This window comes from Podarcis melisellensis (genome assembly GCF_964234715.1).
Source record: "Podarcis melisellensis genome assembly, chromosome: 17".
Lineage (NCBI taxonomy): Eukaryota > Metazoa > Chordata > Lepidosauria > Squamata > Lacertidae > Podarcis > Podarcis melisellensis.
In genome coordinates, this window is record NC_138534.1 from 12763841 (window position 1) to 12790710 (window position 26870).

The following is a 26870-nucleotide window of genomic DNA, read 5'->3' on the forward strand; positions in this document are numbered from 1 at the left end:
TCCCCTGCATTCTTAGCCAGCTGCTTCTCTGCACACCCCTCTTGTGCTTCTTGTCCCTTCTGTGTTTTTCCTTCCCTCCCCATTTAAAACGTGGTGACAAAGCACGGATCCACATGGGTCCTCAGGATTTTTGCATTGGGTCACCCCAAATTCACCATCAGATCACATTACATGTCCATGGCTACAGTCTGTACCAAAAAAAAAAAAAACACACACCCACTGTTGCCTGGGGCTGCAATGGTGCAAAAACATGGTTACAAAGCATGGATCCACAGGATCTTTGCACTGGGTCACCCCAAATTCACCATCAGATAACATAGCATGTCCATGGCTACAGCCTGCACCAAAAAAATCACGCACCCACTGTGGCCTGGGGCCACAATGGTGCAAACACATGGTTACAAAGCACGGATCCATATGGATCCTCAGGATTTTTGCATTGGGTCACCCCAAATTCACCATCAGATAACATAGCATGTCCATGGCTACAGCCTGCACCAAAAAAATCACGCACCCACTGTGGCCTGGGGCCACAATGGTGCAAAAACGTGGTTACAAAGCAGGGATCCACATGGATCCTCAGGATTTTTGCATTGGGTCACCCCAAATTCACCATCAGATCACATAGCATGTCTATGGCTACATCTTGCACCAAAAAAAATCACGCACCCACTGTTGCCTAGGGTCACAGTGGTGCAAAAACGTGGTTACAAAGCATGGATCCACATGGATCCTCAGGATTTTTGCATTGGGCTACTCCAAACTCACTGTCAGATATTAAAAATCTTTATAAAATAGAGAATTAAATACATACAGAATGTTAAATTTTCAGTTTCAAAATATTAGTACTAGTTTAGTACTGTATTTCTATATTACTATAGTACTGTATTAGTTATTTTCAAATACTTAAATATTTTTAGGGTGTAAGACCCAATTAAAGCCCGTTATTTACATACAGTATTACAGTATTTACATACAGTATTAGGCATACTGCATTAACTTTATTAACTGTATTAAAGCATTAACTTTGAGATATTATTTTTATTTAATGAACCCTCAGCCTTATTCAAAGTAAGCTTAAATTAGCTATTTCACTTATTAATCAAAGCGCTATTACTGTGCGACAGCAATATTTTATGTTTTATTCTTTTAATGATAGTTTAGGATTTATTTAAATATCATTTCAGTCTTTTCAGAGCTATAAATTCACTGCTCTGTAATAGTCTATAAGCATAATTGTTACTGTAAATTAAATTAGCTTTTTACGAAAATACCGTGCGTGTTTATGTTTTGTTTCTTTTTTCAAAGCCAAAAAGTGTTTCAGGCTTGTCGAGTTTCCTGGAGTGTGGAGTTATAAGAGAGTCGAGTTTTCGGGGTTCTAATGTTGATCATATGACTCTAAAATACTTTTTAAAAACTTTAAAACTCACTAATTTTCATCTAAAATTTAGAAAACTTCCCGGGGCAGGACCCCGGTATGGGCCCCCCCAATATTTTTTATAAGTCGGCGCCCCTGGTTGCTCTACTTCTAAACCATCTCAAAGCGAAGTGACGGCTATTAAATGTTTTAAGTAAATGAGTTTCTGATAGAAAATACTAGCTTAGATTCAAAAGTACAGCATAGAAAAATGGAGAATTGTTCAGTATTGAGAGCACAGGATAGAGTGGTCCAAAAATCACTGCCTTTTGACCCTATACTGGTTTTATCCTCAATATGGTTGCCACATTTGATTCACAATAAATTCGCATATGTAACTGAGCCTTGCAAATGCGACAAAATATTGTCGAAAGCCATCACAAACCTCTTAGTCAATTTCCTAGGCCCCAAATACTGCTCTTTGAACACCAGAGAAGTAAATTTGTCGCCCCATTCACGTTTTTGAACTTTTTGTTGGTTCTAGCCTTAAGTCCTATTTCTGCATTCCAAAGAGAGCGTGAGAGCTTAAGCTAGGGGGAGGGCAGAGGCACATTGGGAAGGGGGCTTGCAAGCATGTCCAGCTGAAGGTGCTTCAAAGTCCTGCTCAGACTCCCCCCTCAATGAGAGATGGCTGGTGACAAAGGAGGCCTCCCTCTGTAGTTCTGTAGATCTTCCTCTCCTACATTTCTGACCAATTGTCCGTTACCATTGCAGGAAAATCTGTCAGTGTTCCCTGGCTATATTTTTTGAAGAATACATGGCTAAAAACATTAGGGTGTTAGAATGATTAAAAACAACAACAACCCCAAACCCCTCTAAATCAAAACCCAAATCCTATAAGAGAGGTGGTTGAACTGTTAGACAACAATGATGTGTAAGAAGGATAGTGAAATTGCACAGAAATGAAGTCAACTCTTTTGGAGAAGAGGTTGGCCTGATAACCATGTCTGAGCAGGTTTTGGGAGAGCACCAGGGCACTAGTTTTCTCATGCAAAGGGGTGGGGCCAAGTCCTGCCCCCCAGCACCCTCCTGTTCCTGCATTGAGAGCCTGCCATAAGTTAGAAGGCAAAGGTCAGCAGCAACAAATCTCCTCTTCCAGAGTCTCCCTGTGCAGTTTTTGACCCTGATTGTGCAGGGTTCTGTAGTCACCCCAGATAAACACTGTGTCCTGCAGAGTATCTTTCTTTCTCATACTTAGCTTCGTAAATGCTTAAAAGAAAACAGACCGTTTTTCATATAGTTGTTACTGAAATAATCTTTTACTGTAAAGATTTGGTACAAATCTAGAGGAATTATGAAATTCAAATTGGAACCCCTTCTGAAATCTTCAGAATCCTGGAAATTCAGTTTGTGCTTTTCGTATAGTTTATTTCTGGTAGTTGGGGGGGACTTCTATGTGAGTGCTAAAATCTTGATACAAATATTTTCTTGCTTTTTTGGTATCACTTGTTAGTACCACTATGCAGGTACAATTTGAAATCACGTTAGAGATATTTTGTTCAGTACTCTCATATGTGTGGGGCTTAAATAATCCTCAGCTATCTAACATTACCTGTGTGTTTGCTTATCTTTCTTTCGCATAGACAAACACACATCTAAAAACTAGTTATTCCCCTGCAGCAATTGGGGATAGTAATGTCTGCAGATTGTAATTTTGGTTGATTTATTTAAATATTTATATCCTGCTTTTCATCCCCAACACACACACTCCAATTGAAATCAATTTAAAGCATTAGAAAAGAACTGAAGAGCAATGGAAGCATGATTCCGTTATATAAGTCTGATATCTCTGTAGAAAGAAATGTGCTGTGTGTTTTAACAGACTGATTATTTCATAGGTAGGTGTTATGGAGCTGTTCAAGCCTCATTTGTAATTGAACTTCAATATGATTCATGCTATTTTAAAAGAGCACAGAGCTTTTTATGGATAACTACTATGACCGGTTTTAGTACTAGTAATTAATATTTAGCTAGTGTTTCACATTTATTTAGCACCGTGCGCTGAGGTGTTGAGGTGTGCAGTTGGCAGGATGCTGCCCTTGGTCACCTACATGAGCCAGAATCTAGAGAACCTCATGCATTTTCAGAGGTGCTGTGTGTGCCTGTTCTTTTGCTCAAATGGCTCTTGTGACTTATGGCGTGTTTATGAGAGCCCCTTCCCCACAGTCTTGGAGGGGGGCATGTGAGAAGAAGGATGGAGAAGTCTGCCCTTTCCATTTTAGTCCTAGAAAGTTACACTGGTCAGACATGCAACAAAATAGTGTCCCTGCTCTCTATGCTAGTTAGTGAGCCATGTTGTCCTACAAGAGACCCCTCCCACCTCAGATTCATTTTTTTCACTCTAACATTCACCATTCAGTGGCCCATTTCTCATTCAGCTTTTTGCTGCGGGGACAGAGCTTAGTGTTTTTTCTCAAGCTTTATTTTTGTGCTTCTACATACACCTGCAGCAGACTGATCCGTCCGCGTTATGCGTGGATGGTGTCATTTGAGTGCATCAGCAATGGCTCTCATACAGGAAAATTTGGAAAAGGGGGAATGATCTGCTTACCTTATTCTTTTGACATTGCTTCTTTCAAATGTTAAAACAATAGTTTTACTAACTCCCATATCAATGAAAGCAAATAAGATACAGGGAAAGTCAAATTTTAATTACAAATTTCCTATCTCTTTATCCCAGTGCTAGATGTCTCAGCATATATCCTTGTTCCACCACTATTCTTAAGCCAGAAACCTACTGAAAATTTTATAAACTTCCCATCTCTTTAATTAAGACAGCGTGCATGCTTAATTAGGGCATGACAAACAGCAAGGCAGATTCTAATGACATTCCATGATGGGAGTTGACTCCCATTTCCATCGGTTGGGTGCATGGTTATAATTTTATAGGCAAACTGCATGCTTTATGCTGTTGACTAGTTCTAGTTTATAAATGTGTCATTAGTTAAAAGTGTCTGAATTGAAATCATGAAATATGTCCCCTTGTAGGTACATAAAGAGGCTCCCTGAATTGTGGTGAGACAGAAAGTGTGTGTGTGTGTGTGTGTGTGTGTGTGTGTGTGTGTTCCATAGATATTTAAGAGTCACTGAATAGGTAGGGTTAGTTTGTGTGTGCTCACTTTAAAAACAGAGTTTTTTAATGTGTTTTAAAGCATCAATAAACTCTAAGAAAAGCAGAGACTTTCAATGAGGTTGACCGACATTCAAGCGACACCCAAAAATCTAACAACTGCCTGAGAATGTTAGGAGCGCTTGGTTTAAAAGAGTCACAATAAAAATTCAAATTAGAATGCATAACACAGATCTGTATTGAAACAATCAGTAGAAATACTACATAAAAATCAGATCGCATAATTGTGTCAGTACCAATCTAAAAGGTCGTACTTTCCCTCTCCCAGATTGAATATCAATATTTCAGAGAAGAGTCACTGGCCTGGATCACATGTAACACTCAGCCATGATTTAGCACTGTGTGGATGAGCCATCAGGAGCTCAAGCCAAACACCAAACTCACACATTGTCCTCCTCTCAGCAGCAGGATGACTTCTGCCAATTTGAGTCCTTTCAAAGAATCTCAGTTTAGATTTACGTACAAACTGGGGATCATAGTTTATGATAAAAGAATGCTTAGTTTCTAAACAGGACAACTTCAAATCACAAGTTACTGTTAGGTGCAAACCCAGCATTGCCATGTTGCACTATAACTGCACAGCAGCAGCAAGATCTAGGCCTTTATGTGCTTTATGTATTTACAGTCTAGAGTGGATCTTGCAATGCTTGTTCTCTCCTACCTGCTGTGCAGTTAGGCAGTGATCTGTTGCTTCCCCTTCTTTAGGCCTAGTCTTTAGTGCAAGAGTGAACCTGTGAGAGTGAGCTGTACTGGTGCTGACTCCCATGACGGAGTGTTCCTCCCCCAAAATGGTGCTTTCTTCCCATCTGAAGTGGCACAGTCAAGATAGAGGTTTACTGCCTTGGTGAGAACTGGAACCATTAGATAGTCATTGTTCGATGGCTGCAGCACTACCTTTAATTCTATGTGGGATTTATACTAATTGTTCCTATCATGGTTATCATTTGCTCCCTCGCTGTTCTCTGTAGTTGTAATAGTCAAGGACGTTGATCTTTAAATACCTACATGCCTTGACTTTTTTTCATTTGTTTTGTATTCTTTTATGCATAGGTGCCTTGACCCAAGCCATTCGCAATTTTGCAAAAAGCCTTGAAGGTTGGCTTTCCAATGCCATGAACAATATTCCACAGAGAATGATTCAAACCAAGGTAAATGCCTTCTAAACAATTTGGAACAAAAATGACATTGCAAAGACACGAATAAAACATAATTGTTAAGAGTCAATGGCAGAAGCATCTCTTTAAAGAAGACCATGCAAAATTTAGCCTTCATTTAATTGCATTATTATTATTATTATTATTATTATTATTATTATTATTGTCTCCCCCTTACGTGTGATCAACTTGCACATGACCACATATATGCATGGTGCCGGGAAATAAATAAATAATTTGATTCAAACCTGGCAATGGCAGCAGAGAGCTGGAGAGTCCTTTTGGCTCACAAGGAGCCTGAAGAAGATGTCAGGAAGGGTGGAGGAAGAGACCGGAGGCTCAGCGGGTTTTGTTTTGGCTGCTCAGCCTCCCTGCCTAACAGCTGGTGTGCAGGGGAGCCCAGCAGCTGCCACCCCTGCTTTCCCTCTTGTCCTTCAGCCTCCTGCGGGCCCCAGAGCTTCAACTCTTGTTGTGGATGTTTCTAGATACACTATTTTTGGTATGGTTTGAAGAAAGAATGACAGAGAGGGTGTTTAAAGGGTGTTTGGAGGGTGCTCCCCACTTTACGCATTTCACTTATATGCACGGGTGCCCAGAACATAACTCCCATGTGGGGGGAGGGCGCCTGTATGTATTGATTTATATGCTGCCTTTTTCCCTGACAAGGACTCAAGGCAGCTTCAGCATTACTGACAACATACATAGTTTTCTACGGATGTCAAAAACTAGACGCTTTTGGCTAACCTGATCCAAAACACCCACCCACCCCACTCACACACGAAAACAAAGATCACCACAGCCAATCACAAACAAACAACCACACCCTAGGCCAATCCCAACCTCTCTCACCACCAAAGGAACACAAGTGAGCAGCACGAGCAACGCTGACACCAAACCCTACATACATTAAGCATAATAGAAACATCGCCACCCAACCCCAACCCCACCCATCTTGCCTCCCTCCACCCCCTTTTTTTTCCTCCCCCTAATGTCTCAACAAATGAAACGGATTTGTAAAAATGTTACATGGAAAAAATATGAGAGACATTACACTTACTTCTGTAAAACAAGAAAATCTTTAATAAAATAATAATAAAACAAAACCTAGGCACTTTAAATGACACGGTATTGAACACTTTATTTGCTTGTGTACTTCATTGTATGCTGAAGGTCCAATCCAAGAGAGGCTCTTATGTACTTGTCAGAGAATGGGAGACGATTATATGAATTCTAGTAGAACTATCTCTCCCGGGTCTCTCCAGTTTCCATCTCCTATGCAGAACTCTTGCCTTGCCTTTACCTGCTTCTCTGCTTTATCCCGTGAGCAGGGCAGGGAAAACCTTTTGCGATGTGTGGCTGTATTATTCTTGCACTGCTGTATCCCACAAGCAGGACCTGCCACATTCTCAGTAGCTTACTTTCTAAGAAAAGGTTGATAGACAGGAGTGAACAAGGTCTATCTCAGTGAAGATAAGACCTGAGTGAAAATGTCCTGGTCTGTCTCATCTCTGTGCGTTTGTGTGTGTGAGGCTCTAGTCTTCCTTCTCCTTAGGTTGCCGCTGTAAGTGCCTTTGCTCAGACTCTGCGAAGATACACATCTCTGAATCATCTGGCTCAGGCAGCACGGGCTGTACTGCAGAACACGTCTCAAATCAACCAGATGCTCAATGACCTCAACCGTGTAGATTTTGCCAATGTCCAGGTAGGCAGAAAGTTTGCAGGAAGCATATATGACTGCTCTTGGTTCCCCTCCTCTTGTGTCTGAGTTTGCAGTGCCAGTTTCATCTACAAAAATGGCTACAGAAATGTTTCATTTCTATAGAAAAGGTATACATAACTGAAACATGTCAGCTTATAGCTCAGCCTCCGTGCAAATAAATCATTGTGAAACATTTCTTCAGCTTGGAATCTTTGAGGTATTCCAATCTCGTACTTTTAGAAAGCATATGGATCGTTGACAAAGTACTGGGGTGTCTCCCAGTATCAGCATCCATGCATCTGTTGTCTATAGACAAGGATCCTCTAAGCCAAGGTCATAAGAAAATGTTTAGTAGAGCATTTGAAATGATAAATAACTTACTTAAAATAGCCCATACACATGAGATGAGAATCAAGAACAAAAATTAAATGCCCATTTCCACCCCTTCTCTCTTCAGCTGTATCACCCCCAAATCTATCCCTTTCTCACTGGATCTTACATTAGACCTGCCACCACACAGTGATCAGACTTGAGACTTGTGGGGTCATTTTTTTAGTCCTGAGATCAACCAACCAGAGCCCAGTGCAAATGACAAAAAAATAAAATTAAATAATGTTAAGCCAAATAATTGGCTTTGATTGAGAAAAATCCTTCCAATCCTTCCACACACGAAACAATGCCTGGTTACTCCAGGCTTTTTTCATTTCAACAGTATAGGTTTGGGTGAGGGGAAAGTCATTGCCCCCTGCTATTAGTAAAAAATTGGGAATAAGACATCCAAGGTGATATACTGGAAATCTCCCTGAGATTTTCCTGTAGATCAGAGCTGCCATAAGCCCACCGCTAGCAGCTAAGGATGGCAAAGATTAGCATTTGCCTGTGGTTCTTCTGAAGCACTTGATATCAAATGTTAACTAAGATGTGCAGCCTTTTGCACCAGTGAGAATGACAAACTAGAACCACATTGGAATTGCAGTACAAATTACTCATAAGATTTGGCAAACTTGTCACAAATTGATCCACCCAAAGCCAATTTAGTTCTTAAAGTTCTCACTTGAGAACTTGAGAGCAAATGAAGACAAGTTCAGTCTCAGGCTTAGGCCTGTGGACTGTGGACAACTAAACCTTCCTGGACATTAACATAAAAATAAGTTAGAAAGTCCATTCAGAAAGGAAGAGCACAAGCACTGCAACCAAGGGAGTGTGCCTGTCTTGGTGGAGGGAGATCTAAAGTACGACATTGCTTTTGTCTAGTGTCCCTTTTCTTCCTTGCTGGTAGTTTTAGGAGGCAGAAAGGAGGCAGAAAGACAGTTATAGGACTGTGCTGTTTTGTCCAGGAAGAAGCTGGAGATCATGTAGCTTTATATTTTTTGTAGCTATTTCTTGACTTCAAAAATGCTACCCTATAGTAAGAGTTGGGAGAAAAAAGCAGACCTTGGACAAAAAAGGGTGCAAAATGTCACTTTTAAAAATGCAGACCTTACTTCACTTGCAAGCTCAATGTTGGGTCTCCTTCCTTTGATTCCATCCCTTCTTGAAGCATCATCAGCATTACGAGGGTTGAGGTGCAGGTGAGCAGCTCCTCGGCCTCTGCCTCACTTCCTCCCCTGGCTGCCGCAGCACAGCTGCAGCCGCCAACCTGGCCTTGTCAGCTACACAGCCGCGCTTGGTCCCCACCCTCTTCTCTCTAGCTTCACGGCAGTGATGCTGTTGCTGCTGTTGCTGTTTATCACCTCTGCCTCCTCGTCTGCTTGTGAGGTTGTGTGGTTTTCTGTTTGCAGACACAGAGCTGTGTCTATGTGCTTGAAGCTGGAAATGGAGAGCAAGTGTGGTGGCAGCAGTCACAGCAGCAGCGCTCTCTTCCGGACTCCCTTTGTTCTGGCACAGCACAAGCTGAGAACCTTCCCTGAGAGATGAACAGCCCTGACAAATCAGCAGCTCTGAGCCTAATGCCAACCCTGCAGATTAAAAAACCAAACCTGCTGTCCCTTGATGTGCTCATGGGCTGCTTTCCTTCTCTGCCATCTCTAAGTTCCCATAACTGGATTCTTCTTGTGCCTTTTTTGTACTGGGACAGGAGCAGGCTTCCTGGGTGTGCCAGTGTGATGACAACATGGTGCAGAGGTTGGAAACAGATTTCAAGATGACTCTTCAGCAGCAGAGCACTCTGGAGCAGTGGGCGGCCTGGCTTGACAACGTCATGATGCAAGCACTGAAACCGTACGAAGGAAGGCCGAGTTTTCCTAAAGCAGCACGGCAGTTTCTCTTAAAGTGGTCTTTCTACAGGTCAGTGCCTTAGGAGACTCTGAACAATTGGTGCTCGGTCAGAAGCACACAGTCTCTTACCTTACTAACAACACAAGTAACCTTTGTGGCATTTACCATATATGCCGCCACCACCTAAAAAATAATGTTTGAAGGCGCTTACCACCTAAAAGTTTTTTTCAGAGGTGGAGGAGAGTAACAAAGAGAGAAACATGAGCAAGTGCAGTTACATATACTTAGGCTTTGTTGTGTTTGGGAATTATAACTTTGAAGTATTATTAACTTTTATACCTTCCTTCCTTGGAACTATCTGATGTCTTTGTGGGTCCCCAAAATGAGTCAATCATTGCTGAGATAATTATTAACCTCATACTTAAGATCAGAACTCAATTTTTGATATAGGTAATGTGATCCTTGTGGTTAACAAATAGGTATTGTCAATCTAGTTCTACGACGCTGGTCTGTGACCGTATTAATAAATTCATTCATTCATTCAATCTAGTTCTACCGTTTGTGGCAGCCACTGTAGGGTGACTTTTCTGCGGGATGATTTTTCCAGGCTGAGCCTTTCTGTCGACTAAGCTGGCTCTAGGTTGCTTCCGTTAAAAAGGCTGTATATATTAGGCATGGGACACTATTCTGAGTTGTAATACATGGGGCTTCTAAGCACAGCACTGAGTAACCAAAGCCATGGCTATATATTTGCTGCATCATTTCACCCATATGCCTACGATAAGTGATATTGACCCACACAATGGAAGGGATGCTGTAGGAAAATTCTGGCTTTGTACACAAGCAGTAGAAGACCTCTATCATTATGTACTATATTGCCCTCTGTATCCTGAACGGTGAGCTAAGTATACTCTGGAATTAATGTGTGAGGCGCCTGATGTGGACGACTGAGTGAAAATCATGTAGTTATTGTCTGGCACGGAGAAGTTTGTGACCAACAACGTTGCGAGATTTGCAGCCCAGAAACAGAAGAATGTTCATTAAAGATATTATGGTGGACTGTAAAGTTTGATTGGCAATGTAATATAGAAATAGATTCGTGTTGGTCTGTATTTTAAGATATATCTGTATATATTGGTTAACTCTGCTTTTTAACGGTGTATTTCTGCACATTCTATATAGTATTTATAGGATGTACAATTCTTTCTGCTGGTGCTTGAAATGACCATGATGGTCATAACAACAAAAATTGAATTTGGCCAAGAAAATGGATATAACAGTACAGTAAATTGTAGTTTATCATTATGCGAATAAGCCTCGTGTTCACACCTTGCCCTTCTCTCTTCCATTCCAGCACAGATAAAATGAGGAAACTTGAACCATATGTTTCCTAGCTGCAGTTTATTATAATGCCCAAAAAGGACAGACTGTTTTTAGCTTAAACGATGGTTTATTAAAACACGCTGGGATCAAAGAATGGTTTGTTGTAGTTTAAGTTAACCAGAGTTCCCAGTTTGGGTGTAACAAGAAACTTTGGTTAGCTTAAATTAGGAAGCAAAAACTTCAGATCTCCCTGTGGCTGCTCCAGAGGAGGAGGGGTGAGCATACAAACCCAAAGCTCATTTCTGTTCATTCATGTTGCTCTAAACCATCGTTTACGTTTCAACTGGGCTATTTACACATTAATAGAACTTTCTAAATGCAATGTAAATAAGCATATTTTCCTAAGTGGTTTGATTTTTCAGAATTATTTTGGATAACTTTGAAAATTAAGACAGAGGTTTCTGAAGTAATTATGGAATGATCATATTTCCCATTTTTATTTTTATACAGCTCAATGGTTATTCGAGATTTAACCTTGCGCAGTGCTGCTAGCTTTGGTTCTTTTCATCTGATCCGTCTATTGTATGACGAATACATGTTTTACTTAGTTGAACATCGTGTTGCTCAAGCCACAGGAGAGACACCTATTGCGGTTATGGGAGAAGTAAGTCCACAGCCAGAACACTTTTCCAGTTGATAAAATTGAATTAGAAATAATTTTCTCTAAAGTGTATTCAGTTAAGAAATAAATGCGTCTTGTGGGGAATACATGGAATAATTGTTGGACTGAAATCTCTTTATGTAAGATTTGGGTGTGACAGATGTAAAATCCAATTTTCAGTTGTAGTATCTAATACTTTAGTTCCTGAAACCATGCTGAATTGCTCATTCTAGTTTGTCAGAATGTGTCTGTTCATGATGAATTTTTCCCTAAGTACCAAACCTCAAAATTTGCTCTTTGAGTCTATAATATTCCAATATCCAAAATTCATATTTGAGACCTTCGGGTATAGGGTGGTATATAAATTCAAATAATAACAATAACAACAACAACAAAAATAATACAATTTGTGCTGTCACCCTGGCATGGCACATCAGTGAATGAAGTTAGATCATTCACATCCTTTCTTTGCTTCTTCCTAGAGTAAAGAAAGTTCTTGTTTTCCTCTCAGAATTGGTCTTTCTTATCTTCCTAATAGTGATCTTCTTAGTTAACTCCTAATCACCCTCAGAGATTTTGTATCAAAATTGTGCATGACGAGAACTTGAGAAAAAGTGCTGCCTGCCTTTTTAATTGAAAGTAATAATAAGCCTTAAAATAGAATGTCTGCATCCTGTTTGCTTACTGTGGCTTTTCTCGACATATCAAAGCTTATCCAAGGAACTTCTTGCTTGTCTTGTATACCACACAATAATTATTTCTATTTCTTGGGCTAAAATCCACAAGAGTGTCTTGTGAGGAAAGGTGCCAAGTAGGCAAAGAGTGTGCCTTGCCTCCATTCACCAAGTGTCACAACCATTGTTGTTGCCTTTTCTGTTGTCAAATGCTTCCTTTTGAATGCTGTCATCCACTTTCTCATTCTTTCCCCCGGCTTGGTCTCAAATATAAGTCAGAGTCAGATTAAAAGACTTCGTGCTTTGTGTTAGTATAAACATTTCCTTACCATCCCTGACATCTTCGAACCTTGGAGAAGCCCAGAGGACTGAGGAATGAAGACCCAAAATCTGAACGTAGGGGTCAATCGCTGCTGGTGTTGTTCCTGTGGAGCCAGGGGGACGACTAGATGGGTCAAAGGATTTGACTGCAAGAGAAAATGTTCAGATAATGTAGTGTGTGTGTGTGATCCAAGGCCCTTCTTCATGTGCCCTCTCCACAAGAAGTTCAGAGGATTGGAGCCCGAGAAGGGGTCTTTTCCGCAGTGGCTCCTCATTTGTGGAATGTTCTGCCTGGCGACGTTAGTCTGATGCCTTCAGTAGATATCTTTAGGCGTCAGGCAGAAACATTCCTCTTATCCTCTTAAACAATCTATGGCCTTTTAAATGTGCCTGTGGGACATTGGGGGGTTTTTTGTTACTGCATTATGTATTGTTGTGTTTTTATATTGTAAACTGTGCTGTGTTGCTCAGGTGAAGGGCAGTATAGGAATTTTAACAATAATATTTATCTATCTATTTGTTATGCTTTCCTCCTCTGCAGTTTGGTGATTTAAATGCTGTGTCTCCTGGAAATATGGACAAAGGTCAGTAGGAAGTTTGTTCTAGATCTTGGGTTGCATCCAGAGAATTGCAAGTAGAATTTGGCTTGCGCAGTGGTGCTTTGTTAATCTCACCTCCCTGCTACAGCTCTCTTTTCTCTCCAAAAATCCATTTGGAGGATCAGAGAACCCTCTGGAAATCAACAGGATTGCGGGGGGTGGGGGTGGGACATCTTGCATGAACAGAATTGCATTTCTCCAGTGTAGACTAGGACCCCACCAAGTGGGATATCGTTATTCTTGCCTTGTTTGAAAGGCAGAAATAGCAAACTGGTAGTGTTCTAGCGTCCCCTTAGAAACACCTCTCAGGGGAGTACCAGCAGTACCTTCTGCTCATACAAAGCACCACTGGATCCAGGAACAGGTGGAGTTGTGAAACGTGTGTACCATGTAATATTTAAAACTGTTCCAGAATAATGGACAAATCAGGCTTAATGAAACCAGTATGACACAGTGCTAAACCTGAACACCAGTTCAAACCCTGGTCAGAGGTTATGAGAATGAGAGATTGGTATACACTGAGATAATATAGTTCTGAAACCACAAGTATAATAGGCATGTAGATTATAGGAAATCTTGATTGCCATGAAACACGGACAGAATCCACAGTATGATAGTTAGGATGACTGAAAGTAGAATAACAGAATCATAGAATTGTCGAGTTGGGAGGGGCCTGGAGAGTCACCTAGTCCAACCCCCTGCAATGCAGGAAGAATTCAACCTGCACCTGCAAATTTAGGAAATAATGAATTATTTGACTAACTGGGTACACAGATGCACCTGCAAGTTTGCCTCGTTATTCTTTTCCCGGGGTCCCAAACTGGGAACAGTTGATACTTAGGGAAACGGTCGGGTTGCTAAACAATTCCATCTCCCAATCATCTGGCTCTTTCAGATTGCAGGATTCATGGTGGTTTTATTTGTGCAGATGAAGGTAGTGAAGTGGAAAGTGAAATGGACGAAGAGCTGGATGACTCCGGAGAGCCGCAAGCCAAGAGAGAGAAGAGTGACCTGAGCCAGGCCTTCCAGGTGGGCTGTCTGCAACCCGTCCTGGAGAGCGGAGTTCAGCAGAGCCTGCTGAGTCCCCTGCACAACGAGCACATTGTGACAGCCACGCAAACGATCAGACAATGCAGTGCCACTGGAAACACGTATACTGCAGTCTAACAGATATTAAAGCTCTTTTTTTTCCAGATTATATTAGCCCTGTTGATGTTGGGCTTATCATGGGGGAGGGGAGGGATGCAAAAAAAAGAAGTCTGAAGGTCGACTGTTGTCAAATTTTTTCTGTGCTTGAACATTACTTTTACTGGAGTTGTGAAATGAAATGAGTGTATGTATTTCTCCAGGTCTCTTTTGGAAAAGAAAAAAAAAATTGGTAAATACAATCATTTTACACTGGCCGCTTAATATAAAGAGTTTTCTTAGTTTCAAGAGTCAAGAAGCGTTTTTGAGAAGCTTAATGTTAATGTTTTTGTCCTCTTTATAATTAAAAGTAATTTAATTTTTCATAGTTTTTACAAAATATTTTAATGTTAACTGTTAGTCATGGTGATTTCGTATAAATAGGGTTTTAATTAATTGCACTCTGAAATATCAAGAATTTTCCTCTTTGATTTACACTGGAGGCCTGCTCGTTTGATAGCAGCTGCATTAAACTTGTTATAGGAAAGGCAGCTTTCATTGGACAGAACTGGAAGATGCTATTTTGATACATTTCAGAGTGTTCAGGGGTTATATTGGAAATTTTATTATGACGCTAGAGAACATAGACTGTCGTCTTTCTCAGAGGAAGAGCGATTCTCACGGTTGCAGGATAAATGAGAGCTCTGATCACATGTGGTAATGTGTACTTAATTCATGTACGCATGACACCATTACAGACAATGCAAGCTTCCTTTTCAAAAAAGAATCAGTTCTTTGCGTACCAACTCCTCTCTTTTAAGACTACTGATTTCAGGTGCCGTCTGCCCAAGCGGCCGACTCTGTGCAACCTCCGCTGGCTTCAGTTGAGCTTGCACCAGATTTAGAGCCTGTCCTGGGGGGATGATGCACTCGTATACACAGGGACCACCACCCAGATGCTTTCTGCTCTTCAGTGGGACTGTCGATGCTAGAGACTGAAGCTAGAAAAAAGAAAAGAAAAGCATCTCGATTATTATTTTTTAAGTGTACGTACTACTTATGCTGAACTGGACATGCAGGAAACCATTCCTTTCAGATGACTTTTTTTATTCCATGTCCTTTTCCCCGTGATAGTTCAATCTGCTGCTCTTGTTAAAGATAGTTTATAGGATGCAAGGAATGTAGCAACCTGCATTGTAACTTTGCTCAAAATAATTCCTGGTTCTTAAGTGGATTTCATTTTATACAAAAATGTTTAAAAGGCAGTGAAACTGGCACATGTCACTTGTACCTATTTCCCAATTGCGTAGAATTTGAATAGGTGGCTAGACGGACCATTGCCATTTAAGAATGTACATCAGGGATCATTGTACCTCGGCTATTACATGGTGCCTTAAACAGAACTGAAGCTAAGATTTTCTTGTTAATAACTCTTGCATTGATTCAGCAAAGTGTGCCTGTCTTCTTTCTTTCTCCCCTCCTCCCCCAAGTCCCCAAACAGTAGAAGGGCAGGTTACATAGTTTTCAAAAATCAAGATTTTCTTTATTTATTTATTAGATACACTATCCCGCTTAGAGTGACGGCATATTTCTTCTTTATAGCTGAATTTCACTTTATTACTAATCAGATTTTCTTGGTGGGGAGGGGAGTGTATGAAAAACAAAACTAGCTTTAACAATGTCAAAGGTCAACAAAATAGGTTAGCCAATTTCCAAACAAGAATTTATATATATTTCTAAACCCTTATCTACTTTTAATTTTTAAAAAGTAAAGTAAGCAAAACTTTTTAAAGCAGCATATAGTTACAATTTGTGCACATGTGGGGGGGTCAGTCTGCTGTTTCATTTACTGGTTAAATCATTACTATATGTGGGGTTTTTTGTTTTGTTTTGCTTTTGTCTAATGACCTGTTACAAGTATAATGGATTAAACATGTCATTGGTTGAAAATATACCTGAATTTCCTTAGTTTGATCAAAACAAACCAAAAATGAAGGAAAGCACAAAGAAAATTCACAGACTCTATAGCGCAAGGCCCATGTCAAATATTCAGAGCCTTGTTTGTCATTTGTCTGAAAGACGATATTTAAGGTTAGAGTCACCATATGCTTGAAGAGCAAGGAGAAATTGTTGGTATATTTATAGCACACAAGTTTGATCCTAGGTTTTTCATGTTTCAAGAATTTCTAAAGATTTACTAATTTTTTAATTTAAACATTTATACTTCTAAACCAAGCTTTATGAATTTTCTTAAAGTTGCAGAATTGGAGGCCCACTGGCAGAGCGGCCAGGCAAGATCTTGTGCCTGGTCATTCCTGCCACATTGTTTAACTTATGCTGATATGATTCCATGATCATTCTCTTTTCCTGTGTTATTTAAATGTGTCCCCATCCCCCCGCTCAAAATCCATCACGTCTGTACCCCTCACCATTTTTTAAAGAAATCTAAGCTGTGATACTTACTCCCTCTCATTGTGCATTATGAAATGTTTACACTTAAATACAGTGAAATTAAATGTAAAAACAAAGAAACACTTTTCAGCATAGTTTTTTAAGGCTCTAGTAAGGAGATTAGATTTATTTACTGATAATAATCCTTTGAGATGGCAAACTTGTATGTTTTCTAATCATTGTCCTTTTCGTTATTGTTGAATTTTGTTCATGCAGCGAAATGACAAAGATGCAAATTTAGTTTTCTGAGAGAGACAGGCCTTGTAAATCCTCTGTAAGTCAACTCTTTTCGCCTTCCCACCTTAGTTGATCACTGTATTCAAGGTGCCAAAAAGATCAAGATATAATTTTATCTTACGTCAAGTTTTCTGATTAAAAGGTGACATTCTAGTCTGTAATGGAACCAGGTAAATAAGATGGATCTCTGCAGCCACATATTTCCCCAGATTCATCCAAAAATGCTCTGATAAGTTAATATTTTAAAAAAATGGAATACTAGTTTTGATCAATCCAAACGTGCGTATTTTTATCACTTAATTTAGGGGCAGTTGATCATTTCTGCTTTTCTGTTTATTGGTCTCACAAATCGGGTGAGTCCTCTGCCCTGCATTGTCCCCACAGACCCTTCCGCGTAATCATGTGGCCACATCAAGGGAGCTTTCTGACACTCGACTCTTTGTGCCTATATCCTTTCAGCATTCCTTGCAAAATGTGGCTGGGATTCCCAGACTCCCCTGCATGTGCCCAAGTGCATCTGTGCCCCTAACCCAGAGGGCTCCCCCCAAGCCCCTCTTCCCACCCCAGATCCTTTGGACCTTAGATTCCGTTGCCCCAGAATCCCCCCAACTTGCTTTGGGGAGGAGGAAACCTCAGACCCATAGAGGGCTTTGAATCTTGGAGATGAATTTAAACAAAATCACAATTTAACCATCATTCACAACACAAATATTAATATTATGTCTTAGCACTGACATTACCAGTGCTTTTTTTTCTGGGGGGACGTGGGCATACGCATACCCCTCAACATTTTGTGAATCTGGCCTCATTGAGGGGCAGTATTTCAATATGAGTAGGAAAATGAGACGACCCCTAAACGTGTTTTTTTTTAAAAAAAAGCATTGGACATTACTAACTCTTGATGGCATTGCAGGAGAATAGACTCATAGGATTTGTGTAGCTCCTTTCTTTAAAAGTTGGTTTAAGGAATAATAAGTTTTAAAAATAGGATTTTTTGGCTCTTGTAGAAGTAATGCAGTGATCAATGTAGATGCTACTCTGGAAACTTCCTACTCAGAGGCCAGGCCCGGTTTTCATAAGCTCTTCAGGAATGCAAAATAGTTGGTGCTGTCACTTTAAACTTACAAATGTTTGTACTGTCTTGTCGAAATTATTTGCTTTGTGCTTATTTTTGTATTACAACTTGGAATTACGACACTACTTTAGAAATGGATCACCTTTTAAAAAGTTACCAATGTGCAATGTTACCACATTTGGTTCACCGTGCGTGGTGATAATTTAAACAGGACTTGTACTAATGGTACCGTCATTCAGGAATGTACAGATCTACATACAATTTCTTTAATTTAAAACGAGGTATTTTTAAGCATCAGAAACACTTCTCTCAAATTATTTTCAGTAAAACATTAAATAACTGCATAGTTTTCTCAAGACAAATCAGCAAGGAAATACATAAGTTTGACTTTTAATTGCAACCTTGTTTCAATAATGGAATAATTTTATATAAGGAATACCTATAGGATTTTTTTTTAACTTTCATATAACACTAATTTCGGAATATGTAACACTGATTGGTGAGAGTAGTACCCCTACGTGAAAATTGGGCCCTTATTCCTGCATTACAGGTCAGTCTCTTTTATCTATATGGTTAAAATGAGTTAAGAGGAAGGGGAATGTTAGTACTGTTGCAAGGTTGTTTGGTGACTGAAGAAAACTGGAATAGAAGCATAAATGCAGTGCTTAGTTCTAGTGATAGGAAATTATTTTGATGGTAACGCCTTGCATTAACCCTTTGAGCATTGTAAGCTAATGTGATTGGTACAAATATTTCAGAGACCACTGGCAAGAGGTGGAGTGCCGTGGCCCCAGCCCTAACCACTACCTGAGATAATGAACACCATGTGCACAGTTTTGCAGGGGAACAGGTCCCAAGAACTCTTAAGAAAATCTAAGGAGTTGTGCCCTACTTCAGAGAACTCTGAATGCTCCCCAAATCCTACTGAAGCAATTACCTTTTTTGGGCGGTGGCTATTTTTATTTTAATTTTTTTCATGCATAGGGTTGAATCTAGCCATAGTCATTCTTCAAGTCAGCCCAGGGAAGTTTGTGGGACTTGATTTCAATAGGTCTGCTTAAAGTATGACTAAGTTAGGATCCAACCCTGGTTTGCACTTAAATAGGTGTGTCATAGGAACATTGGAAGTTGCCTTATACAAAGTCAGACCAGGGGTACACCGAGCTCAGAATTGTCTGTCCCAGGGTTCTTCAACCTTGGTCTGTTGCTGGACCACAACTCTCATCATCCTCAGCCAGCTTTGCCTGTGGTCAGGGATGATGGGAGTTGTAGTCTAACAACATCTGGGGACCTGAAGTTGATGAACACTGGTCTACCCAGCAGCTCTCCAGGGTTTGGGGCAGGGAACATTCCCAGCCCTGCCTGGATATGTCAGGGATTGAAACAGACAACTTCTGCATGCAAAGCACATGCCCTGCCACTTATGGCCCTTCCCTATTAGACATTTTAAGCATCAAAGATCTGGATGCATTGTAAATATTCTTCACAATTTCAATACTTGAATTTGAGGAGAACATCTCTGCTGAATACATTTAGAATACTGCCTGCAGCAAACTAGCATTTATGCTATTTACTGCCTACAGCAAACTAATATTGCTACTAGTTTAGGGGGAAATTATTTGATCCAAGAAACATAAATTGAAAAGTACCTATATGTTCTTAAAATTAGATACTTAACAAGAAAATAACTTTATTTCAGAATACAGTGGTACCTCGGGTTACAGACGCTTCAGGTTACAGACTCTGCTAACCCAGAAATAGTTCCTCGGGTTAAGAACTTTGCTTCAGGATGAGAACAGAAATCGTGCTCCGGCGGCGTGGCGGCATCAGGAGGCCCCATTAGCTAAAGTGGTGCTTCAGGTTAAGAACAGTTTCAGGTTAAGAGCGGACCTCCAGAACAAATTAAGTTCTTAACCCGAGGTACCACTGTAGTGGGGAAATCTTGCTAGGCTAGTATATGAGCATGTGTAAATAGGAAATGTATCTCAGAGACCTGAATTTTATAAGACATTTGCGGTTCAGTTACACATGCCCCCATTCTCTAAACCAGGGGGGCTGGCCCATGACCCTCCAGATGTTGGGTCCCAAGTCCTATCAGCCCCAGCCATTAGGGAAGTCATTGTCCAACGAAATATGGAGGGCCGCAGTTGAGACAGCTGTGCTGTAGACGGTCTCCTCCAGGGTATTTCTGTGACTACAGTCTAAGGAGCCTCTACAGGTGTTCCTAGGAGAGAACTGGGTGGAATTACAGGGGTCTTTGGATTTTGTTTTGCAACCACTGTTCAGCTGAAGGCAGGCTGCATTTTGAGAGTGGAAATGGCTTTCCCCTCCCACATGGTGAGCTCTTGTGGTGCTCAGAGAAGCCTTTGTCTGCGCACCTAGTTTTCCCGCTAGGCATGTAGTTTTGTTGAGCTGAAGCCTTGATTCACCCCATTTCCCCATTCCCAAGTCAGGTTTGTTACTGAATGCAGAGTGGCATATTTCTAAGGAATTCCAAACTTCAGACATTGTGCAGATAAAAATAGGCTGTGGGCGATAGAGCAGTAGATGGTTTTTTTTACGTAGTCGCATTTGCCAAACCAGCCCAGTCTCTAAATCCGGCCTGTGACCCCCCAAGTTATGAATCCTGTTGTAGCTGAGGCTCCACCAACCTCCTCTTCTTGCTGCTGGACTAGCCCTGCCCCAGTCACCAGGGTGCGGAGCACCCAGCAGCTCCCAGTAGGTGGCTGGTGAGCTGCCTTTCTCTTGGAGAGTCTCCAGGAGCGCTGGCCTGCTCTCGATAGAGTTCCGCAAGATTCTTGTCCATTGGTTCAATGCATCATCACTAATAAGCAGTTTGCACTGAAGCTGTGGTTATTCTGGAAGGGACTTGGGAGCGCTACGGTTCTCTAACACAAGCCTCTAACCAGCCTTCCCTTATTCTGACAAGCTATTCAAATTAATGTATAATTAAAAATGAATGCAATACTCAAAGGGTTTATGAATTTATTATTCATAATAATTTTACTGTAAATGCTTCTCAGTTTGCATGCCTTGATCATTGCTGCTAGTGATTTTATGTGCCAGTAGAACTGAGTTTACGTTACCAATTTTACTTAATAGTTAAAGCCACTTACAAAGTGACTGCCTGGGGTCTTTTGATTGAAGTAACATGCCTTGATTTCAAAACAATTTGTGGTTGTTTTTTTAAATGATTTCTCTCTCCTCTTTTTTTTAGTCCCCTCCCTTCTTTTTCTTTTGATATATATATATGAAGCCCTGAGTAATATTTGGTAAGAATTCTCAGTTCAATTGATTATGTTAAAATGAAATACACCAGAATACCAATTGAATGCAAACCATCATCCTACTAAGCCTCATCTCTGTACATTTCACCATGCACTGATGCTGGGCAGCCTTCCATACAAATCACATAGGAAATGAGTTGAAATTGCCCAGCAGCAATGCCTTGTGGATTGTGCCTTCTGTACCTAGACTTAGCGGAAATCAGGGAGATCTGGTTTAACTGCAATGAGAACGGGATGGGGCAACAGGTTGCGATCCAGAGGGAAGCAAAACTGTCGAGCAAGACAAGTGTGTGGTCCTTTCCACTTGGTTGCGCGCCACTTTTGCAACCACCGGTCACTTTTTGTGGCCAGGTAAGAGACAAATCTTCAGCATGCATGCAAGTACTATATAAATAGGAATCATTTCATTTCCAAAATTGAAATTTTAACAAGATATATGGCTTGAATGGGTTGTCCACATTAGGATATACCGTATTTTTTGCTCTGTAAGACTCACTTTTTCCCTCCTAAAAAGTAAGGGGAAATGTGTGTGCGTCTTATGGAGCGAATGCAGGCTGCGCAGCTATCCCAGAAGCCAGAACAGCAAGAGGGATTGCTGTTTTCGCTGCGCATTGATCCCTCTTGCTGTTCTGGCTTCTGAGATTCAGAATATTTTTTTTCTTGTTTTCCTCCTCCAAAAACTAGGTGCGTCTTATGGTCTGGTGCATCTTATAGAGCGAAAAATACGGTATGTATTATTGCAAAACAGCATAGGAAGTATGGAACCCAGTATAATACTGATTATAAAGAAGGACCCTATTTAGTACTTCTGTGTTATTTCATTACTACATTCCTATCTCCCTAAGCATCTCACATCAATAAAAAAGATTCAGGCCCTGTAATCAGACTTATGAACTAAAAAGACATGACATGCAAGGGGAGCGATCTTCCTGTTCTGCTATGGCTCTTCTTTGCTTGGCTCTGGCCGTCGCAGGGCAGCCAGCGAGGGAAGCCACCTTCTTCCTGGACCTGTGGAGGGGCCAGGCCGGTCTTCCTATGGCCCCCAAGTTCCCCCTTGCCCCCCTGGCCAATTTCAGAGATCCTGGAGTTTTGCCTTTGGCTCTGTAGCCTCAGGGCAACTTTCAAAAGCAGCCTATTGAAATTCTGATATGGATTTCTTGCACAAGAAGTACAGTCCCAGGTAGTTTAGGGAATTATACCCTTACATTTTAAATCTTAATTACAGTTTCAAAATAACCAAATAATTTTCAACGTACAGTTATTAAAAACAAAAGTCTAACCAAAGCAGGTTTCTCCTTTTATAACTTAATTTTCCCATTTGAAATTTGACTTTTTTAATAATAGCTAGTGAGGCTGTAAAAAAACAAAACAAACATTTGTGTGCCTTCTTAAAAACTTGGGGAATTTGTGCCTGTCTAATGCGGTTAAATTTAGTTCTTACCATTGCTAACTCTACTATCACTCAGGGCTTTCTTACCTTTGATATAAGTTATTTCATTGTTTTATTTTACAATTTGTTTTTGTTCTTCGTTACGTGCCATCATTTAAATTTCACTTAGTAAGTGGCAGGTCATGCTTTTCAGTCCCACAAGCACAGAAATGCAGGAAACACTCATAGAGCATATTGGATCTTTTTATTTTCAAAATTGACTGAATATATAATGTAAATGAGGTAAGCAACTTTTTGTAGATTGTATGTGTGAGATAATGTAATGTTCTTTTCCAGTTTTTGGATTACAGTTGAATATACTTTTTAATTATTTAAAGAAAACATCTTTACAGAATAACGTGATGGGTTTTGTATAATGTATTTGATTTTGTAAATACGTATTTCCTGATGTGATTTTTGTGAAAATGCTAAATCTTTTAGTATATCATGTCCTCTCAAAATTGGCAGGAGCTAAATAATAGTTTGTGGGCAATTTGTATTGTGTACTGTACAATAACTGGGGAACTTTTATAATTATAAAAATATATATTAACTTTTAGTGTGTTGTTTAAACAAATGACTGGAACATACTAAAGATAGTAGGATTTTTCTGAATATTTCAGACTTGAACTCAGGCTAGCTTTCTTGTGTTTTTCAAAACAAAATTGTGTCTTGTCTTTTAAAATCAATAAATTTGTTTTCTTGTTACAAATATATTTCAAATGTTTCCATTTTTATAGAGGGGTACGGCATCACAATGGCTTATAACAATATAAAAACCTAAAACCAAACTTCGAAATCAAAAATTTAAAACAAGTTAACAAGTTAAAAAAAATAATAATAAAAGAAAGTTAGAAGCAAAAATAATTTTAAAACAAACATTAAATAGATCATTGGGGGCGGGTCATGGTAGTTCTGCTTCATCAAAACTTGTTCTTCTGTGTGCTTGGTAATTCTACTTTTAACACTAGTTTTCCCAGAATAGGCATTAAACTAGCAGGTATATAATTCCCCAAATTCCTCCTGGATTGCTTTTTAAAATATTGGTATTACATTCATACCAGTCCTCAAGTACAGAGGCTGATCTTGGAGACATGTTTTTGTTAGATCACAAATTATACATTTGAGTTGGTGGATGACATCCCAGCCCCAGTGATTTGTCAGTTTTTAATTTGTCAGGGAGGCCTAGAACTTGACCTAGTATCTCCATTCAATTGTCCTGTGTCTCAGTTCCTCAGATTCCCTTCCCATGAAAGCGCCACATCTGCTGCTGCTGCAAAGACATATGGAGAGAATTCATGCAGCTTCTCTGCAATCTCCTTTTCTCATCCAAAGGTCCAACCGCTCCCTCGCTAGTGCAAATATTTAGTTTCTAACATTAATTCATGCATCTAATGTTAATCCAATATTCTTTTGTGTGTGCTCTGTAGGATTATGTTTTACTTTGCCACTTTCAGCAGTTTATCTCTGACACTGTAGAAAATTGGGAAAGTGCCATAATATCTTGTTCTGAACTCCTACAAGTAATCTAAATGCTAACTGGATCACAGCAAAATAACAGAGCAATCCTTTTCTTGGGCGTGCAATGTCAGCGCCTTATTCATTGTTATGAAACATTTGAAAACCGAGTAGCACTATGGAGTTGCGAGGTCTTTTGAAGAAGCAAAACACTTGTTAATAGGAATATCTGACATGTATTCTTGATCCGCATGGATTAAAGCCACAACTGAAAGTTCAGTCACACAGTCTGCACTACTGCCTATTAAATTTAAGCTTTTGGAACTTCTAACTAATAAATTCCTAAGACTATGAAAGATGAATAAATAGGTCTTTTGTAAAATGTTAACAGAAGATGTAGATCTACACAGTCGGGCCATGAATTTTAATAAATGGAAATAACTGCAGCCAGAGTGCTTGGGTTTAACCCAGTTTGGTACCACTGAAGTGAGCAAGTCTAAACTGACTGGTTGCAATCCTGTACCAGCTTAGTGGACATACAGTGGTGCCCCACAAGACAAACGCCTCGCAAGACGGAAAACCCGCTAGACGAAAGGGTTTTCCGTTTTGGAGGCACTTAGCAAAACGAATTTCCCTATGGGCTAGCTTCGCAAGACGAAAATGTCTTGCGAGTTCCTGCGGGTTTTTTCCCCTCCCCCCCCCCTTTTCCTAAGCCGCTAAGCCGCTTATCAGCTGATCCGCTGATAAGCCGCTTAACAGCTGATCGCTAAAAGCCCCTAAACCGCTAATAGCGCTAATCCGCTAAGCTGTCAATGGGCTTGCTTTGCAAGACGAAAAAACCGCTATACGAAGAGCCTCACGGAACGGATTAATTTTGTCTTGCGAGGCACCACTGTATATTCATCTGAACTCAGTAGAGCTTCCTTCTGCATAAATGTGAATTGGAATAGGCTTCCTACCCCCAGGACTTTAGCCCAGCAGTTGTTTAGTTCTCAGGCGTCCTACTGTGAAGATTAACCGAGCTGTGGAATCAGTCAGTTAGATTTTTAGTTTGTAGCCAATGGCCATTCCAGTGCAAGTCACAAAAACAAGCAACACGATCCAAGAATAAATCAAACCTGTCAATCTTCAGAAATGCATGCTTTCAAAATATGAAATTGTAAAGTTCTTCAAATTATTTTTAAATTAAAAAAAATAAATCTGGACATAAGCAAGCCCTAGTCAATATAGTAGCCCTTAACTTTCTTGCTGCTGGGACATATAAAGATCTCCTACAGGTGATGCATTTGTCCTCATTTGATCATCTGCAGCCATCTAAAAGATTCTGCCCTTATGTGTAAAGGGCAATACCGAATAGACTGCACAATGTCTTCAATCTGTCCTAATCGACATACACAAAGACTGGTCATTTGTTGGCCTATTAAAGAATTTACTGCTCATATTATGTGGGCATCATTTAAAATCTAAGATGACTAAATGCATGCCTAACAGGGGGGAAATAAATTAATTCCCTCAGATTGGCAGCCCTTTTATAGTCAGATTTAATTTTAATATACTGAAATGAGAACTTGGAATTCTTATATGCAAATATGTACTCTGAATCTCCCACAAAGGGCACGTAGGGATTTATTTTGGATTATATTCAGGGGTTCTTTTCAGCCACAACTCGGTTCCAGCAACTCTCAGGTGGGTGCCATTGCCATCATGAGAGAACAAGGGAGGCGTTCATGGTGAGTTCCAGCACCTCTTTTTTTTTAAAAAAAATTGTTGTTTAGTCATGTCTGACTCTTCATTACCCCATGGACCAGAGCACACCAGGCACTCCTGTCTTCCACTGCCTCCCGCAGTTTGGTCAAACTCATGCTGGTAGCTTCGAGAACACTGTCCAACCATCTCGTCCTCTGTCGTCCCCTTCTCCTTGTGCCCTCCATCTTTCCCAACATCAGGGTCTTTTCCAGGGAGTCTTCTCTTCTCATGAGGTGGCCAAAGTCTTGGAGTCTCAGCTCCAGGATCTGTCCTTCCAGTGAGCACTCAGGGCTGATTTCCTTAAAAATGGAGAGGTTTGATCTTCTTGCAGTCCATGGGACTCTCAAGAGTCTCCTCCAGCACCAGAATTCAAAAGCATCAATTCTTTGGCGTTCAGCCTTCTTTATGGTTCAGCTCTCACTTCCATACATCACTACTGGGAAAACCATAGCTTTAACTATACGGACCTTTGTTGGCAAGGTGATGTCTCTGCTTTTTAAGATGCTGTCTAGGTTTGTCATTGCTTTCCTCCCAAGAAGCAGGCGTCTTTTAATTTCGTGACTGCTGTCACCATCTGCAGTGATCATGGAGCCCAAGAAAGTAAAACCTCTCACTGCCTCCATTTCTTCCCCTTCTATTTGCCAGGAGGTGAGGGGATCAGTGCTAGAAAAATAGCACTGATTATATATCCAATTCACCTGTACTAGAGCTACCCCGGATTGCTAACAACCCAGACATACTTTTATCCAAAGCTGTCTTCTCAGATGGCAGAAGGCAGCCACTGGCAGAAGAGGAAGGGAGACAGTTTTTGGCAGTTCCCCCTCCCCCTTGCAGCTGCCCATCCCTCCCGAAATCTGCTCCGGGAGA

At 40.4% G+C, this 26870-nt stretch overlaps 1 protein-coding gene across 7 annotated transcripts in view; it reads left to right on the forward strand.

Annotated features, from left to right (window-relative positions):
* RFX3 (regulatory factor X3) overlaps positions 1-14387 on the forward strand; it is a 110421-nt gene extending 96034 nt beyond the window's left edge. For 5 of the 7 annotated variants that reach the window (XM_081894051.1, XM_081894054.1, XM_081894053.1 and 2 more), the window contains 6 exons: positions 5598-5695; positions 7254-7403; positions 9478-9686; positions 11451-11604; positions 13138-13180; positions 14091-14387. In XM_081894051.1, coding sequence (XP_081750177.1) covers positions 5598-5695; positions 7254-7403; positions 9478-9686; positions 11451-11604; positions 13138-13180; positions 14091-14362 — 926 coding nt within the window. In that variant the 3' untranslated portion in view covers positions 14363-14387. The remainder of the gene's footprint in view (positions 1-5597; positions 5696-7253; positions 7404-9477; positions 9687-11450; positions 11605-13137; positions 13181-14090) is intronic. The other 2 variants (XM_081894052.1, XM_081894050.1) reach the window with 1 other exon arrangement.
* The last annotated feature ends 12483 nt before the right edge of the window (positions 14388-26870 follow it).